Source organism: Pleurodeles waltl, chromosome 7 (assembly GCF_031143425.1).
Source record: "Pleurodeles waltl isolate 20211129_DDA chromosome 7, aPleWal1.hap1.20221129, whole genome shotgun sequence".
In the NCBI taxonomy this organism is placed as follows: Eukaryota; Metazoa; Chordata; class Amphibia; order Caudata; family Salamandridae; genus Pleurodeles; species Pleurodeles waltl.
Genome location: NC_090446.1, coordinates 1,109,981,907 through 1,110,001,021, shown reverse-complemented (window position 1 = coordinate 1,110,001,021; position 19,115 = coordinate 1,109,981,907). Strand labels below are relative to the sequence as shown.

General features: G+C 42.6%; 1 protein-coding gene across 5 annotated transcripts in view; it reads left to right on the top strand.

The window, feature by feature from the left end:
* SPATA20 (spermatogenesis associated 20) overlaps positions 1–19,115 on the top strand; it is a 1,104,606-nt gene that overhangs the window by 281,761 nt on the left and 803,730 nt on the right. For all 5 annotated transcript variants that reach the window (XM_069200053.1, XM_069200051.1, XM_069200052.1 and 2 more), the window contains one exon: positions 14,741–14,805. In XM_069200053.1, coding sequence (XP_069056154.1) covers positions 14,741–14,805 — 65 coding nt within the window. The remainder of the gene's footprint in view (positions 1–14,740; positions 14,806–19,115) is intronic.

Below are 19,115 nucleotides of genomic sequence, written 5' to 3'. Positions count from 1 at the left end.
ACCAATTGAAAGTGCTACCATTCGGGGTAACAACAGTAACAACAGGACCAAGGGTATTTACCAAATGCCTAGCAGTAGTTGCAGCATTCCTCAGAAGACAACACATACATACCTTCCCATATCTGGACGACTGGATCATAAAAGCCAGTACAATTGAGATCTGTCAACAACATACACTGTATACTTTAGACATCCTACACAATCTAGGATTCACAATCAATTATAAAAAATCTCAACTGCAGCCAGCACAGATACAACTGTATCTCGGAGCAATTCTGAACACTCAATCAGGATTAGCATACCCAAACTCAGTGAGGATTCAAGCATTTCACAATCTCACATCTCAACTACAATACAACCGCACATATACAGAAACGTTGGTGATGAAACTATTGGGAATGATGGCTTCATGCATAGCAGTAGTACCCAATGCAAGACTGCACATGAGACCACCACAACAGTGTCTTTCTCAAAAATGGTCTCGGGCACAGGTCACATTCAGGATCTAGTGTTGTTGGACCGCCCGACTTATCACTCTGCAATGGTGGAATCACACCAACCTATTAAAGGGGTGCCCCTTTCCGGACCCTGTGCCTCAGACCATAATCACAACAAATACATCAATGATAGGTTGGGGAGCTCATCTCAACAACCTCACTTTACAAGGGGAATGGCACTCAATCCAACACATTTATCACATAAAACACTTGGAATTACTAGCAGTATTCCTAGCACTCAAAGCTTTTCAGACACAAATCACACACAAGATAGTGTTAATAAGGACAGACAATATGACCACAATGTATTATCTGCAAAAACGGGGGGCGGAGACACACTCATCTCAATTGTCCCTCTTAGCGCAGACAATTTGGAAATGGGCAATTAACAATCCGATTCAGTTACTGGCAGAATATATTCCAGGGATACACAGTCAACTAGCGGACCTCTTAAGCAGGACGCAGCAACAAGTACACGAATGGGAGATTCACCCACAGGTGATTCAACAATACTCCCAAATGTGTTGAACCCCAGACATAGACCTTTTCACCATAAGAGAAATGCAAAATGCCAAAACTTCACATCCACCCTCAATCCAAGGACAGTGCTCTGTGGATCAATCGGTCAGGGATATTTGCTTACGTTTTTTCACCTTATTGGAAAATGGATTATAGGTAAGGGCAGGTAAGTACCTACACTTAGTAATAGGCCACTAACCTCCATTTAGATCCAGTCTAGAATCCATTTAACAGCAATAGCCGCTTACCTCCAGAATAGACAACATACTTCTGTGTTTAGGATTCCTATTATAAAGGCTTTTATGGAAGGTCTTGAAAGGATTATTCCACCTAGAGCACCACCAGCTCTTGTCTGGAATCTTAACGTTGTACTCACAAGACCCATGGGCCTACCATTTGAACCCATGCATTCTTGCCCTCTTCAGTTTTCTATCACAGAAGGATGCCTTCTTAGTAGCAATCACTTCTTTAAGAAGAGTTAGTGAAATTCAAGCGTTCACTTTAGAGGAACCTTTCTTTTAAATTCACAAAACAAAATAGTTCTTAGGACAAATCCAAAATTCCTACCAAAAGGGGTTTCACTGTTTCATATCAATCAGCCAGTGGGATTGCCAGTCTTCTTACCACAGCCAGATTCATTTGCTGAGCTCTTCATACCCATGATGTTAAAAGAGCTCTCATGTACTATGTAGGTAGAAGAAAAAAAATCAGGAAATCTAAGCAACTCTTTGTGGCATTTCAACAGCCTCACAAAAGTAATCCTATTTCAAAATATGGATTAGCCAGATGAATAGTAAAGTGTATTCAAACTTGCTATCTTAAAGCTAAAACATAGTTACTAGTAACTCCTAAAGCACATTCCACTAGGACGAAAGGAGCGTCAATGGCATTCTTAGGAAATATATCAATGGCAGATATATGAAAAGCAGCCACATGGTCTACACCTCACATTTACTAAACACTACTGTGTGGATGTGTTATCTCACCAACAAGCAGATGTTGAACAGGCAAGGCTTAAAACACTATTTCGAACTACTCCAACTCTTACAGGCTAGCCACCGCTTATTTTGGGAGGGGACTGCTTTACAGTCTATGCAAAGCATGTCTATCAACAGCTACACATGCCATCGAATGGGAAATTTTACTTACCCAGTAGACATCTGTTCGTGGCAAGTAGTGCTGTAGATTCACATGCGCCCTCCCTCCTCCCCGGAAGCCTGTGGCCGCTGTAGTACTATATATGGTCAATTTGTATATACATTTCATGGACATCTCATTTCTTTAATACATATATGTACATTTACACTTCTACACTGTTTACTTCACCCTCCTGCGGGAAAACAATCTAACAAAGGACTCTATGCCCATGCGCAGTATCAGCAAGAGGAGGAGTCACTCGATCCTGTGACCCAAACCCTTCATCTAACACTCCAAACCCAACACTAGATGGCGGACTTATGCAAAGCATGTGGATCTAGAGCACTACATGCCACAAACAGATGTCTACTGGGTAAGTAAAATTTTCCATATATAAAGAGGCCACTTTTATATGTGGGTGTAGTTTCCCTGGGGGCTGATCGCAAAGTGATCTCCCTGTATATGTATGTGTGTGTGTGTGTGTGTGTCTATATCTATTTTTAATAGCTGTATGGTTTCCCGGGGGGGGGGGCGATCATGGCCCCCCAGAGAAACAATAAATCTATTTAAAAAAATAGCCCCCATACGGGGTCAGCCCTGCTCACGGGTGATCCCCAGTCAGTTTCATTTAAAATATTTATATATATATATATATATATATATATATATATATATATATATATATATATATATATATATATAGTGCAGCCGTCAGTTGATCCATTGTTCATCTGTTGAAGATTTATATATATATATATATATATATATATATATATTGTTCTGCCTTCCTACTTATCTCGTATCAGAGCTTACAGAACCTCTCTGGAATGCACTTCTGAGTTCAAAGAAGACCCTTATTGTTGTTAATTCTTCCCCACCCACAAGTTCTTGAGAAACGAATTAATAGACTTCAAGCTCACGTTCAAATGAGTAAAAGTAGTCGCAGCAATGAAAACAAAATATATCACATTACTTCTCAGTTGCAATGTACACAGCAGATTATATTAGCAAAGCATAAAAATTTAATTCATCACCGTTTGAGCAAGGCAGCAGGGCCTAACTCAGCTTCATCTTTCTGGGGTCTGCAAGTTGATGACTCCGGTCAACTGCGAGAAAGAGATTATCTACCCAAAAGGGAGACTGGCAACTGGTGCCTAGTTCCAGCCTGAAGTCAAGCAGATTCGAATCTAACTCACTGTAGCCCCGAGTCATCCTTACAAAAGCGTGCCCCCTCCTCTCAGACTCAGGAAAACTACGCAAGCCTTTGGAGACTGGCCAGATCTCCTAGACTTCTCCTCTTCCCAAGCCTGAGCAGAAAGGAAAACACCAAATGTACTCTCTCCTATCAGGTCTAGTCTAGTGTGAAGAAAACAGCTTGGTTCATCTTGTGGAAAAACACAGCTTGGAAGAATACAGACATCTGCGATGTTTCAACTGCAATGTCTAACTCCACGTTAAAGCCAATAGGCAGCTAACCTAAATATCAAATGTAATGTCTAATGTCATGTCAAAACCAATAGGCAGCTGAGCTGAATACAAAATGTAATGTCTAATGCAATGTCAAAGCCAATAGGCGGCTAAACTAAATACAGCATGTCAAAGCCAATAGGCAGAATACAGAAAGTAATGGCTAATGCCATGTCAAAGCCAATAGGCGGCTAAACTGAACAAAACCTATAATGTGCTACTGGTGAACATTGAGCAACTAATATGCGCAGTGGTGAAACACAAAGTCATTGGTCAAACACAATTAATAGCATCACATTCCACCCTATGACCAATGAATTTTTGTTTCACATATCTCTTGTTTCAAACAAAAAAAAAAAAAAAAACATCAGCACAAAAAAAAAACATTATCAGCAAGTCAGATTTGAATGATAAAAGCAATCACTGTAAAGCAATGGAAGTGGATTAACATATAGATCTCATAACCTTTCACATCAGAAACCTCTACACAGAAAAGACTGAAACTTATATACTCTGAATGAGATAATAGTGTCTCTAAAATAGCAATTTGATGTAGCATGAGTTCTACTCATTTAAAGGTGCACGGTCCACCTGAAAGGTTTGCTGGAATGTAAGCGAAAGTCAGAGTTCCACACGAAAAAGCACAGACAGTTAACTGTTAAGGTTGCTTAGTTCCAGTAGAAGAATGCAATCAAACAAGTTGAACTTGAACTGAAGGCGCCATTTGCGCAAAATGGATCCATGGTGTTTGCACTTTACTCAGTCAGGTTCAGGTTGGGGGTTCGGTCCCTTCCCCGACCACACACCCGAAGGGGGACCACACAGCACACTCAGGGACAGTGGCGGTACGTGGTAGGATCTGCAAAAGAAAAAAGTATGACTTTTCTTGCAAATAACATTTGTCATCTGAAATGTGCCCTTCCTCTTCCTTTCCCTGTTCTATAATCAGCAGGACGTTTTTAGGGCCCTTTGTTATGATTTCTGCAGGTTCTGGAGGGTCATTTGGGGATTCAACCCACACCTCAGCGCTGAGGTTTTTATCTGCTGCACCACAGCTTCCCTTTTCTTGCACTGTCAGAAGGGCTGGGGCAGACTCCTTCTTTACCAAACCTCCATTCACTGCACTTTTGACAATTTGGGCCATTCTGTCTCCAATTTGTTTGAATAAATCAAATTATTTTCTAGTTATCAGCATAATTTTGATTTCTTCTAGGTAATCTGCAGCAATCACTCCCCCTAAAACCTGATCAATTTGCCATATCTGTCCTGGTAACTTTCCTCTCTCTGTGACTGCTTGTGGGACAGATTGCTCTTGTGCGTGCTGCACAGTTTTTATCAAATCTAGGGGAATGTGCATCTCTCTCATCTCTGCCCACCTGTAAGTGGATTTTTCTCCCAGCTGTTCACATTTCTGGTGCACCCACTTAGCCATTCCCACTATTGCAGCTGAGAAGTACTGTGATATATTTTGTTTTCATTGCTGCAACTACTTTTACTCTTTTGAACGTGTGCTTGAAATCTATTAGTTCGTCTCTCAAGAACTTGTGGGTGGGGAAGAATTAACAACAATAAAGGTATTCTTTGAACTCAGAAGTGCATTCCAGAGAGGTTCTGTAAGCTCTGATAGGAGATAAGTAGGAACGCAGAACATATATGTATATATATATATATTTTTTTTTTTTAACCCTTGGGTGGGATGCGAGAACTTTTTTTTTTTTTTTAAATATGCCGGAGGAGGGGGGTTGTGGAGGGTCTGTGTGGGGAGTTTTGCCCCATTTTCAGAGGGGGCTGAACCCGTCCCTTCTGTTTAGTGGGGTTTTCAGGAAACCATTTCAGGGAGGCCTCGTTTGAAAGGGGATAATCTCCCCTTTCAAACGAGGCCTCCCTGAAGGCTGTTGAGGCCCATTTTCCCAATCGGAGCAGATAGCGGCCTTACCTGCTGCTTCCTGCTCCAGCGGGTAAAACAAACTGTGACGTTAACACAGAGGGTGGGTGAGGGGGCGGGGGAGACACTGAAGCTCTTCTGTGTTTCCCAAGGGATATTTAAATTTAAAAAAATCCTCTGGTGCAATGCACTGGAGGATTTTTTAAAACCTTCCCTGGCGTCAACCACTGGTTGACACCTGCACCAGGGAGGGCATGCGTGCATCGGCCAGTGGCTGATGCATGCACTGAAGACGTTACTTCCAGCATAGAGACCCTGTATTGAGTGGGCATGGAGTCTTGACCACAAAGGTCTGGTGGGTAGTATGTGAAAAGCTGGAGTCAGTGTCTAGCAGCTGGCTCATGTTGGCAGAGAAAAACTGAAACTGGTGGTTATTGTGAGGAAGTCAGACAAATACTAAGAATTTCACAGGTCAAAACTTTCCTTTTAAATATTAATAAGTTACTCCTGCGTAGACCTTGTAGTCCACAAAGCAAAGTTTGTTGTATTTAAAAGTAGGGAATGTAGAGGAACATTTAGAGATTTAGGGCCATATGTACGAACACTTTTTCCCATAGACACAGAATGGGGAAAAACCTTTGCTACATCTGGCCCTTAAAGTACTAGCACCCAAAAACTATTCTCATTGTGGCAGGCCTAGCTGTCCGATGTAAAATACCATAGTACAGAATAAAATAATAATACTGTATCTCAGCAGTGGGACAGCTAAAAAAATAATTAAACAACAACTCTTTTAATAAGTTATTAAAAATCAAATTCAATGGTGGAGTCGTTTTTTCATGAATATTAAGGAAGAGTAACTTTTGGAAAGCTACCTTTCGGCTGCCTAATGATCTGGTAGGCTAATTTGCATTGACTCTCTAGCTTCTCCCAGCCAATAATTAACCACGAGAAGGTGGGGAATGCCTTCCTGGTACAAACAATAAGCTGACCTGAATAGACAGTGATGACTCCTGTGAACTCCACCGAAAATGCGTGGTTGGGGCTGTGGATGTCCTTTTTGACACTACAGTGTCAATTCCTGTTTGAAAGGTTTGCTGGGTTCACATATAACACTAGAGGCACACTTGAAAGTGAAGAGAACAGGATGCTAAGACAATTCTTGTGAGCCTTTGCATTTGTTGTGGGTAAAGTGGCTACCTTAAACTAGATTTTAGTGTTAGATGTGGGAGGACACTAGCTTTAACCCAGTAGATTCCCCACACACAGCCCCCAGCCACCCTCAGAGTCCAGGTTCAATGTGGCTGAAGACTTGTGTCATCTTGAAAATACCCAAACAGTGTAGGGTTGGCCCTGGGAACTTTCTTTTAGTGTGTGCTCCGGAGTCATAGCCATCCACAAGCTAGTACCAGGCACAATGTTTCCTCTATCGCGGTCAGCCTCAAATTGCACCTAGGTTCTGACCTACAGCAAATATTGACTGTCATTGGCGCTTTCTGCTTTTTGGCACTATTTGTACTTAAAACTTCAAAAAGTCATTGATCTGGTTCCCCCTATTGGCTTTTGTCATTTCATTTATCACATTTTACTCTATTTGTCTAAATTGGTTTGCGCTTTTTGATTTGTTTTGCAGTTATTACTGTTGTGGTACTGCATATATATTTTGCACATTACATTAAGTTTAGCCTGTCTGCTCTGTTCTGTAGTTACCAGAGGCTCAAGCTCAAGTTAATTTAGTGACTTTGAGGGTTAACCCTGACAAGGGTTGTGATTATTTACACTTTCTTTCAAATATTAATACAGAATTCTGCCATTTAGCTTTAAATGGGCTCCGGGAGCCTTCCTAAAGTTCATGATAGTGAAAGTACCTTTCCTCAGATGGAAAAGGATGTACACCTGTCCTCCCTTGGAAGATTGACTACCTGAGGCATGTTCCAAACTGAAGTTGATTGCAGACTTATATAGAAAATCTGGTTCCCCATGTCAATAAGGAAAAATGCTGATGCCCCAAAAGTGTAGTACAGACTTGCTAGTTAAAGCAAGAGTAAACATGCAAAAATATTTCATCTAATGGACAGAGAAATCCCTCTTTTAGGTTCCATGGTCTCAATGGTCATGTGCATTTCATAGTCCTGATGAAAGGTTGCACATGTGTCTTGTGTAGGAGTGTCTGTAGGATCAGTGGTCAAAGAAATGGTAGACATGTCAGACACACAATCCCTGGAGCATCAGTGTTTGAGCACAAGCATGCTTCAGGCTGTTTCATTTCAGAAAACGTTATCAAGACAAACAGTTGGGATGAATGGTGAACTCTAATAGACCACCTGTTGGCTCGGGAAATGCCCAAAGGCAACATAAATATCTAATTAGTATGGTAGAACTGAGGTTGCACCATCTAGCCAATAAATCATTGCATTAAGCAACTGTTTCAAATCTATATATTTGCAGATGCTCATATATACCAGTATCAAACCTACCAGAACTTCAGAAATGGAAATCAGCTGAGCTCAGTAGATATCGATGGAAGAGCATGAGTCAATTCTAAACGAGAAAATGCTTTTGAACATTTTCACAGCATGGGGTTTTCCAAATATTGACCTGTTAACTTACAAACACCACAAAATGCCTTGAATATGCATTCAGGTACCTGGTGCCTTGTCCCAACTGTTACACTCCTTTGATATGCAAGTTGATGGCATTTGTTCACACTTTACTTCCAGTTCTCAAAGTGATTGCCAGACTGAGATATGTAAATCAAAATGATCCTTATTGCTTAAGATTGACCCCATCAGTAGTGATATATGAATTTACCTTTCAGTAAGACACATACGGGTTTTCTGTGAAAGCCAAATTCCTATCTAGTATTTTTGGGGAAGATCCCCTCAACTGCCTTCTGTTACTCAGCTGAACTGTCTGGCTCCTCAGTACTTAAAGTACAAACACTAGAACTGACCTAGACAACTACATGAACATACTGAAAGAGGCATTATGACTTGATATGCTTTTAAGTTGAAAAGTTGTTGCATCTGTTGTCTGAAGAAGAAAGTGGACCCAAGATCTTACCAAGAGGAAATTGCATTACCTTATCTTTAGTTGGTAAAAGTTAGCCTACTATTTCGTCTATATAGGTTTATTTAGCTTCCATCACAGGGTATGGAAGGTTCTAACTGGGCATCTCGTTTTGCACTTTCATTAATAAGAAATTTTTCAGAAGGCTTTAAAATTATTTTTTCCAGTTACAACTATTTATTTACAGGTTTTGTAAAGTGCCTGGGAATCCCTCATGGGCTACTTATAGGCACCTGTGAGGATTATAAAAAATTGTGTTAAAGAAGAAGGAAGGGAAAGTTTGATCCGGCAAGTGAGTAATCTTATCCAATGTTCTTCAGTAGCGACCTTAAATCAGTGCAGGGTTCAGTTCAAAGCAAGGCTAAATCCTTCGTAAATAGGGTGCATGACCATTTGTGATTGAGTTCAGATTTGTCATTAAGGTTGAGGGAATTTCCATTTTGCATCGGTGTTGGCCCCAAAGCTGGTGGCCATGTATGCAAACGCCTATCATTTAAGCTTTCTCCCAGCCACGACTCAGGAGGCCCTGGTGGTCCCTCTGCCTAAATGTACCTCTCAGGATACTTCTGTATCCGACTTTCACCCTTGATCTATGCTCAGTTCTAACTTTAAAATATTGAATAAGGACCTAGCCACCCGAATGCTGCCCCACATGCAGACTCTGATTCAAACGGACCAAAACGGGTTAATCCCAACTTTGCGCCTGGGACCAAAAGCCAAGTCCTTCCGAGGTGGTTGTATCGGTAGACCTCAAAAAGACGTTTGATACAGTACGTTGGGACTTCCTAGAAGCTGTCATGATACCGATGGGGCTGGGGCCGAGGTGGGTGAAATAGGTGCGACTGCTTTATACACACCTTATGGCACAAGTTAAGAATGAGAAACTGATCTCCGATGTCTGAGTTGTTCAGAGGTAATAGGCAAGGATGCCACCTCTCTCCCTTATTATTTGTCATAGCGATTGAAACACTGGCAGTGAGATTTCGGAGCAAGAGGGCAGACTGGGGCATTGTGACAGACAGCACTAAACACATCATCTTACTCTACGCAGATGATTTACTTATTTACCTTCAGGATGGAGACAGAGATGCTCACAAGTTGATGAAGCATCGGAGGGGGAGGCGGGGGACCTGGTGACGACTCTGACTAATCAAGAGCCAGATACCCCCTGACCATGTGTGAAGACAAAAGCAGGTGAACTCCGGCCCCGAACTGGGCTCCAAGACGAAGGGTATGGCCATGTAATGGCTACTTGGCGACACCCTTCTCTGTCCTGACTGGGAGTGGCGGTTTCCCCCTTTTCCCCCTTAGCACCTGACATGTGCCCCCCTAAGCCGCCACCCCCATCCCCCCCACCTACCTCAGAAACACACCCCACAGCTCACGGAGATACCAGGGTATGCTAGCATCTCAGTTCTCATTACCTTGTTCTTTTACATGTTTATTGTTTGTTTCTTTCTTTATTTTGTTGCCCTTATTGGCCTTGGGTATCTTGGTGTTGTAATCCCACCCCTTCCCTGTCACTTCCATCCTTTACAAGATCATTGATAATTAGGAGGGAAGCAAAAGCTACAGGGGAAATGGGAAACCACAAAGGAACTGCTGGGTATTTGAATGATGTTGCCGAATGTTCTTTTTTTAAAATTAATAGACCTAATGTACCTGGGGGTATGAAGTCCTGTATCATGCACTCATATTAACCAAAGGCTGATAAAACAGAAGTGTTAAAATTTCACATGGTACGATATTGAACTAACAGGGATCTACCCCTGTATTTCTTCCTCTTGAAGAATTGTTTGGTGAAGCCATTGAATACCAAATGGAAGTTTCTGTTTGGTCTGCAATGTGACACCAGTTTCTGCAGGTATTTCCTGCTTTTGTGTATAATGCTTTAAGGATGTTGCAGAGGGCCTTACATTTTATCCTGATGTCTACTGGGAGCCAGTATGGTGCTTTCAGGACGAGTTTGATGTACTTACACATGCAGAGGGTTAAGAACATGGTCGTTGTGCGCCACACAGATCCCATCCCTGCTGCACCACAGTGAATTTCATCCCTATCCCATCACATAAACTCCCAGTTTTGTTACATTGGAACAAAGCTTATCTATCTCGGTCATGTCACGAAGAATGCTATTCTTGTCGTATGACACTAAATACCTTTTTTTTCTTTATTACACTACAACCGTGGATCCCCACTGCATGTAACATGCTTCTTTTCATGCTAGGAGATGAGAAAATCACTCAAATTCATTATCTGCAACATGCTGTTAGATCCTATTGCTAGGAGTGTCTTACTGAATCCCATCCTTGTTGCACTACACCACATCTGATTCCTACTGCTTGTGGGTAAATCCTTTTCTTTTGCAGCACACCTATTCCCATCTTTACTGTATCACAACAGATTGCATTTAAATCTGTCCCTACTCCATGACTCTGAATCCAATCCCTGCTGCTTGGAATTCCAGTTCATCTCTGCTGTATGACAAAGATTCCCATATGTGAGGAAATAGGGTGTATTATATGGTGTGGCTGTGTGACCTCACTGTGTAATGCACTTAACAACCCCTTTAGGTCTAGTAGGTCTCATCTGTAAAAACCTCAGTTCAACCCTGGATAGCTTTGGCACTGAGCAGCAAGGTTTAGATAGAGGAACAAGTGTTAAGCATTTATACAGCACCAAAACAATTGAAGAAATAATTGACATGGCACTCAAGCAACTCAACACCAATTTATTTTTAAAATAATTTAGACACTAAAACGAAAAAGATCCACTGGAGGGTTCCAGAGATATAGATTTTGTAAGCAATCATAAATCAAAGCAATGTCATTCAACCACAAACACACCGTGGCAAAGTCAATGAATTGGACACTTGGAAACTTTTTCAAGGAAAACTTAGGTAAGTGTTAATGCTGTCAGTTAGAAGTACTTGGGGCGGCCAATTTCAGCAGGGAGACCAGCAAGTCCTCAAGAACAGTTACCTTCACAGGAGAAGCAATCCTTCAACAGTTCCAGGCACTTTACTCGAGTTGCAATGGATTCCTAAGGAGTGGTCCTAATGCAAGGGATGAAGGATGCTGAAGATGTTCTTAGGATGCTGTGAATGCGATGCAGTCGAAAGGGATCTTCCTGCAGGGATTACTCAGTTGATGAAGATGGTGAGGGAGTCTTGGATGCAGGGTCAATGGCCCACAAAGTCCTTTCCGGCCTGGCTGAAGTCTAGTCGTCAGTGGACTACCAGTTGCCCATTGTAACAGTCTGATGCCAGTCTTTCCTGGGTCGAAAACTTTCTATCTGATGGTCCCAGCAACTGTCCAGCAGCACTCCTGGGCTCCGCGAACTCGGGTGCAGCTCTGCGCGTCAGGTCTTGGTCCTTGTTGCTGCATAGCAGTGGTGGTAGCGGCTTGGAGAGTTTGGGCTACCAACTTGCCCCATCATGCTTCTTCAGGTCTTTCTTCCCTGTGGTGTGAAAAGGGGGCCAGACAGTTGTTCCTTAGTGTTGTCTTGACTTAAATGGAGACCGCTTATCCCTGAGCAGGACACAGCAGGCGCATTCCCTCTTCAATAGTCACCAGGTGTGGCAGGTGCAGTCCTTGTCGGTGCAGCCTCTCTTTGCTGGTCCCTTGCTGCAGAAGGGCAGTGCTTCTTTGGTCCTTCTTCCAAATCCTCCTTTAAAGTCTGGGTGCCCTCTTTATGCTTGAAAAATGTCCTCAGGGCAGGATATGGTTGGTAGTCAATGGGCTACCAGGTTCCCTCTTACCTGGTGAACACTTCCTGTGAAGTGTGGCATCTGGCTATCCCAGGATGCACCATTCTACCCACTTGATGGCGAGACCCTTCTCCTGGTGTACAGACCTCACTAACCCACCCAAGGGGTAAAGCTACCTATGAGCTAAATGCCCCTGGGTAACCTGTTTTTACAACTAGTTTCCCCTCTCTCCCTCTTGTGCCAGCCTGTCTACCCCAGCTAAGGGGCAGCCCTCCCTGTTTGTGCTACCCATCTGCCTTCAAACACTGCCTTTTGGGGCTAACACCCACTTGTCTTCCTGCAGAAGAGGTGTGACACCTCCCTAGGTTGCACACCCTCATTGTTATTCTGGAGAGTCATTAGCAGGTCTCTCCAGGAGGGCAGAAAGCTGTCTTGTGGAGCAGGCTCCATGTGTGCTCAAAAGGGCACAGGAGTTGTGAAGGCAACAAAGTGGCAGCTTTGCTAAAGCTGCACACTGCAACATGTTACATTATTTCAACTTGAGATACAAGTCGGGCTTAATGTAATGAGTTGTTTGATACCTTGGATTCTTTACTTTGGTTTGCACCGTTCAGGAGTTAACATGTAACCCTGTTCGCACTGATTGGGCGACAGAGTCTTTCAACAGTAAAAATATTTGTTTTTTTGTGTTTTACTGTCAGGACATGTAAAGTACATGTCCTTCCTGTGTCATATGTTGCACCCTGTCTATAGGGCTTGGTTGGCTTGCCACAGGGGTGACTTGTACACTTCCAGGACTTTGCCATTGCTTTCAATATCAAATTCAGGCTAGCAGTGCACAACTGCTCTACCAGTCTGCTGTGGCAAACTGGCAGACTTGTTTTTCTTGGGGACCCCTAGGGTGGCACAATCAGTGCTATAATCCCTGGGCTTCCCCTCTAGCTTACATGCTCTGGGTACCAGAGTACCATGCACTAGTGGCTTACAGGTAAGTTAGCCATTTCCAATTGGGTATAGACAGTTTACATACACTTTAGGGTCAGGGCACCAGCACTGAAGTCAGGTTAGCAGGCCTCAGTGCACTCTCAGTCGTCGGAGTTGAAAAACCAGCAGCATCAGTCAAAAACTTGGGCGTGATCTTACAAATAGCGGTATTAACACATCACGCTAGGTCCCATTTCTACAATGTATTTCTGATGCTTCAGGATGTCTAATTCCATCCTTGTAGCATTACACCTTTCCTACATGACGTCTCACCTTTACTGCATGACTTCAAATCACATTGCTTGCTGTTTGACTACATTTATGATGCTTGTTGTGACATCCTGAATCACATCCCTGCACATGGCACTGCATCACATCCCTGCTGCACTTCCCCAAAGGCAATCTCTGGAGCATGGCACTATGCCTTCGCAGATGCTTAAAAACTGAATGAATAATCCCAGTCTCTGCTCTGTAAAACTGAATGAATTCCTGTTCCTTGACCTCTGTTACATGACATAAAATCTAATTCATGCTTCATGATTCTACTACCACTTGGAGTATCATACTCATTGCCACGCTTTTTGCACCCCACTGAAACCAGCCTGTGGTGCTTGACAATGAATCCCATCCCTTCTGCAGGACAGTGAATTCCATCCTTTTTTGTGATCCCAAATCCAGTCTTTACTGCATGGCAACATCTCCCAGCACTGCTTCTTGACACTGAATCCGATCAGTGGTGCTTGATACTGAATCTTATTCCTGTGACATGGCTACCAGATCCTTTCCCTACAACATGAAATCAAATTAAATTCCTGGGATGTTGCGTGGATCCCAGTTGTGCTGCTTGACTCCTATTCTCACGCATAATGCATGATATCCCACCTAATTACTGCTACAGGATTCCGAATCAATCCTTGTTGCAGCACATTTAATCCTTTCCCTGTGACGACATTGAATCCAATCACTCCAGGTATATTGCATCCTTACTGTATTTCTCCAAGTACTTTTATCATCTGTTTACACTTTTTAAAAAAAAAGTTGAAATGTATTCTAAGAGCGCTAATGTTTTTTCTTAAACTTGCAATAAGCAATCTCAAAGAAACATCAAATTCTCCATTTCCCCTCATTGTTTCTCTCCCCTCTATCTTCTCCTCTTCCTCCTTTCTCTTACTCATCCCATTATTTTATTTTTTTCGGCTGGCACCTGTCTATTCTGTCACTTTCACATCTTATCGCCCTCCTACTCTCATCTCTTATTTCTTCCCTTGTTCATTCTCTTCTTGCTTCTGTTCATTATCTTTGTCTCTTACTCTCCTCTGGTTTCTCTACCCCTCATTTATTTCCCTTGTCTATGTGTCCTCCTTCAACTTGTCTGCTCTGCCCCGCTTCTCTTTTTTTACATGTTCTTTCTCTATCTTGCTTTCTATCTTTCTTCTCATCCTACCCCTTTTCTTCTCTTCTTTATCACTGCAGGTTTCCATGGGGTCCAGCGGCTTTTGAGAAGGCAAAGAATGAGGGGAAGCCCATATTTCTGTCAGGTGAGTAAGACAAACAATACTATGGCAGTGTACAGCTTTTTTCTAAAACAAGATGTCAGTTCTCCTTCCTGTGTATATACATTGTGGGAATCATTCATGTAGTGGAGGTTGGGGGAATTGACCTGTATTGGCCAGGATGCATCTGTTAGCACTGCTACTGGTATTTGGAACAAATAGTGCTCTCAATATATTTTAATAATGTGTCTTTCTCATGCGCTTCGTGTTGTGAAAAAAATAAATTCTGAAAGGGTTGAAAGACTGAATGTTACATTTATAAATGTTATCCTGATGTGAAATTGTGATGTGCAAATACATTAGAAAATCTGTAGTAGGAGGACAAAATGCTGACATTACACGCTCCTAATTTGACAACGAGATATATTGTGACCTCAGATTTACAATATGCCTAATTTCATATACACATTAGAGAGGTGTATATGATTTGTAGTCCATATGTATATGATTTGTAGTTCATACCAAAAACTACTGTGAGGAACTGGGTTGTGGTTGAGGGGGTAGTATGCCCTTCTCATGCACCAACTACAATCCTTGTCAGAGTGAACCGCAAAGCCACTAAATTAACTTGTGCTTAATCCTCCGGTAGCTGGGCACGAAAGCAGTCAGGCTTAATTTAGAGGCAATGTGTAAAGTATTTATGGAGCACTTAACATTAATAAAGTGAAAACACAAGAAAAATCCCACACCAATTTTGAAAAATACTGGAAATTTTTCATAAATCACTTGACACCAGAACAACAAAAATCAAATCAGTTGAACCAGAGTTATGTTTTTTTAAGTTTAAAGTGAAACATAGCACCTAAAAGATCAAAGTGCCAACCATGGGCATCCAGTTGTGTGAGATCCTGGGCAAATTTAAGATATGGATTGTGGTTCGGATACTCTAAGTGGATTTGCCTTGGTCTCCGCTTACGTTTGGACTTAGAAGAAATTTAGAAGAATGATGTCCAAGAAACTAAAGTTCAGCGGCTGTATCTGAGGAGGAGACACCGTTGTCGGGGAATAGTGACGGATATTCCATCCGCAGTATTACGATTTCCTTAGGATATAATGGGATTGTTATATGGCGGAGGGGATATCCGTCATGTTTCTGACACTGTGTTCACCTCCGTCAAGATCTAAATCAGGCCCTTAGTCTTTTGTGGAAGTTGAAGATCTTCATTGAGACAATGCTCCAGGCTGTAGCTGACGAGGGTTCCACGAGGCTGGTTACCTCTTTTGCAAGGAGCTGCTGAACAGGATTTGCTGCGGAGGAGGAGAACGTCCAACTACAATGTTCCTTGGGTGAATTGGCGAGCAGGTAAGTCCCGTTCTCCTCTCTGTTCTCAGAGTACTTTTTGTCTGAACATTGTTTAACTCCCTAGTTTGGAATTGGGCTATCTGGGCACATTTAGCATCGGTTCCAAGAGTCCAGGGCTCTGAGGGGCACTACTTGGAGGGTCAGGACTGACTCAGGCTGGGCCCAGTTCCAGTTCCAAGATGGTTGGAGCCTTTTCTGAACCATGAGGCGCTGATTAAGAGACCAGCCGACTAGCCCTTGGAGTCACTCTGGAAGATCTGGTTTCAAGCAGAAAAGCATCTGTCAAGCAGCAGAGCAGTCGTCTGAGGGCCCAAGCTAAGCTTCAGGTAGTAGGGAAGTCCTCTTGGTGCAGCAGGGCAGTCCTCTGAAGTACACAGCAGGCCACAGTCAGCAGGGTAGTCCTCTGAGAGTCCTCCACAGGTTCAAAAGTGAACTGAAAAGTGGGTCTGAGGGTCCTAGGTTTATACCTTTTGCTTGCTTTGAAGTGGAAGAAACATCTGGGGTTTTCCCTTTACCAAAGTGTCTGGAATTTCCTGCCTCCCTGCCCTGGTCCCATGATGTCTCGGGCCACAGAAGGCTAGGGTGACGTTCTTTATGTGTTGGCTGAGTCAGCTGGTTTGAATTGCAAGTGAAGCTGTGCACAGTTGTGCTCCCCCACCCTGCCAGAATGGCCCATCCTGCCAACCACCAGATCCCCTATTGTGTGGATCTGTGGGAGGAGTACACAAAGGCCAGCTGTCAACTATACTTAGGCATGTGACCCAGGAACGGGCTTTAAGCACCAAATGGTTAGGACAAGAAAATACCCACTTTCTAGATTTGGCATTTTTAGAATTTGGACTTGATGTAATAAGGTAACCCAATGTGATCCTATAGGAGGGGTGTGAGTTTTCACTACCAGGACATGTAAAAGTACATGTCCAACGTGGTAAATACAATGCACCCTGTACTGTATGCAGCTTAGGGCTTACCCTAGGGGTAACATATGTATCAAAAAGGGAGCTTTTGGGTTGACCAAGGTTTTTTTTTTGCAAAGTCGAATTGGCCATTTTACAACTGCACACAGGCTGCAATGGTAGGCCTGATACATGTTTTAAGGGGCTACTTAAGTGAGTGGCACAATAAGTGTTGCAGGCCCACTAGTAGCATTTAATTTACTTGCCCTCGATATATGGTGTACCACTTTACTGTGGACTTATAAGCAAATTAACTATCCCAATCAGGTATAAGCCTATTTTACCATGTTTTAGGGAGTGCGCACAACCACTTTAGCACTGGTCAATGGTGGTAAAGTGCACAGAGGCCAACAAAAACAAATTCAGTAAAACACAGGAGTGGAGAAGGCAAAACGTTTGGGGGTGACTATGTAGAGAGGGCCAAGTCCAACAACTACTGTTGCATTTATAATCAGCATCCATATATGCCAGCCTTAAGAATGCGGGAACAGCTGTTGCTTTGCATGCCACAGTTGGTATGTTCTATCACTTGGGTTTCTCTTTGAACCGAGAGAAGAGATCTGTGGTACTTCAGACTCAGTCCAGTTTTTGGGTGCCATCAGCTACACAAAAGTAGTGATATTTTATCTTTGCTGCGAGAGCCACGCATTTCAGAAGAAGAAGGACTTCCTGAAAGTGTCTGTTCGATTTAAGCGGACACGTTGCTTTTGTTCTTGGCCGGTTGCCCTCTTACATTTATCTTAATCTAAAAACACGCCTTCACGTGGGACCATTTCAGGAAGGCCTTTGAAACCAGTATTCAGGTAAACTGTGGTTTTATGGGAGAATGTGTAGTTCTGCTGACAGCAATTCACTCATTAAATTGGCAGATAATAATGGTCACTTTTCAGTTCCCTCTTTCACAAGGAGAAAAGGATTCTTGCTTTAGAGTTTGAGAATCACACGATGGAGCTAAATAGCAGTGTTGATGGTTACTGGAGGAGACTTTATGCCATATAATTATGTTAAAATTGGCGGTGATCCGCCTAGGACTTTGAGTTTTTCTTCCATTGCTGTTAGTGAAGTCAGTGCTGCTATACACCGGCGACACCACCAGCATGACTTAGGTGTGCATTATTAAGGACTTCGGGCCAGATGTAGCAAAGGTTTTTACCCATTCTGTGTCTATGGGAAAAAGTGTTTGTACATATGGCCCTTTGTTCAATAGACAAAAGACTAGAAGTTGTTGTACTAGGTACTTTTGCAGAAGATGAACTTGTCCATTAAGTATCTATCAGACTTTGAAATGATGGCGTCACCTTAATCATGCATATGTAGTCAGAACATAAATGGAGTGTTTATGCACATATTTGGTGACATCCGCTCAACGAGTGGCACAAGGCAAACATAGACCTAATCGTCACAGCAGCAAGCCAAAAATACCAAATCTACTCATTCAGACCCCTAAGTGAACGTTCTGTTGAATGTGCTTTTAGTTGCATGGTGCGGCACAGAGTGCACTCCTTTACCATTCATTTCTCCATTACCCAAAATAATCTTGAAGCTCAGAGGATCGAATTTGACAGTGATGTGCATTCTGAATTTGACAAAGCAAATCTTGCACCCAGACCTTCTACATCTGTCAATAATGTCTATCAAGTTTCCGTTGCAATCAGATCTTCTTTTTATCATTTGAGATAGTATTGGGTTGCTTACTCCGTACGCTGGCCATGCTAAAATCTGCATATATTATTGTGTAAATTGAGCAGGTTGTTCGTTAACGCCCGCACAGCTGTAGTTAAATTCTACAATATTTCCAATATTGTTACCGGATTCAGTTTGGACTTACTAGGTCTTTCTTATACAAGGGTGAGAGGATTGAAGTTCAGTTATTAGGGGTTTCTTGCCAGTTGGTTTTTCCATGATTCAGCTCTTCGTGAAGGCAAACGAGGGGGCGGCCTTGCAGTGATCCTAACGGGCTCACTCTAATGCAGTAATATTTTTTGATCAAATACATTTCGGAAACACTTATGAGAACACTTGGAAGAATTCTCAAT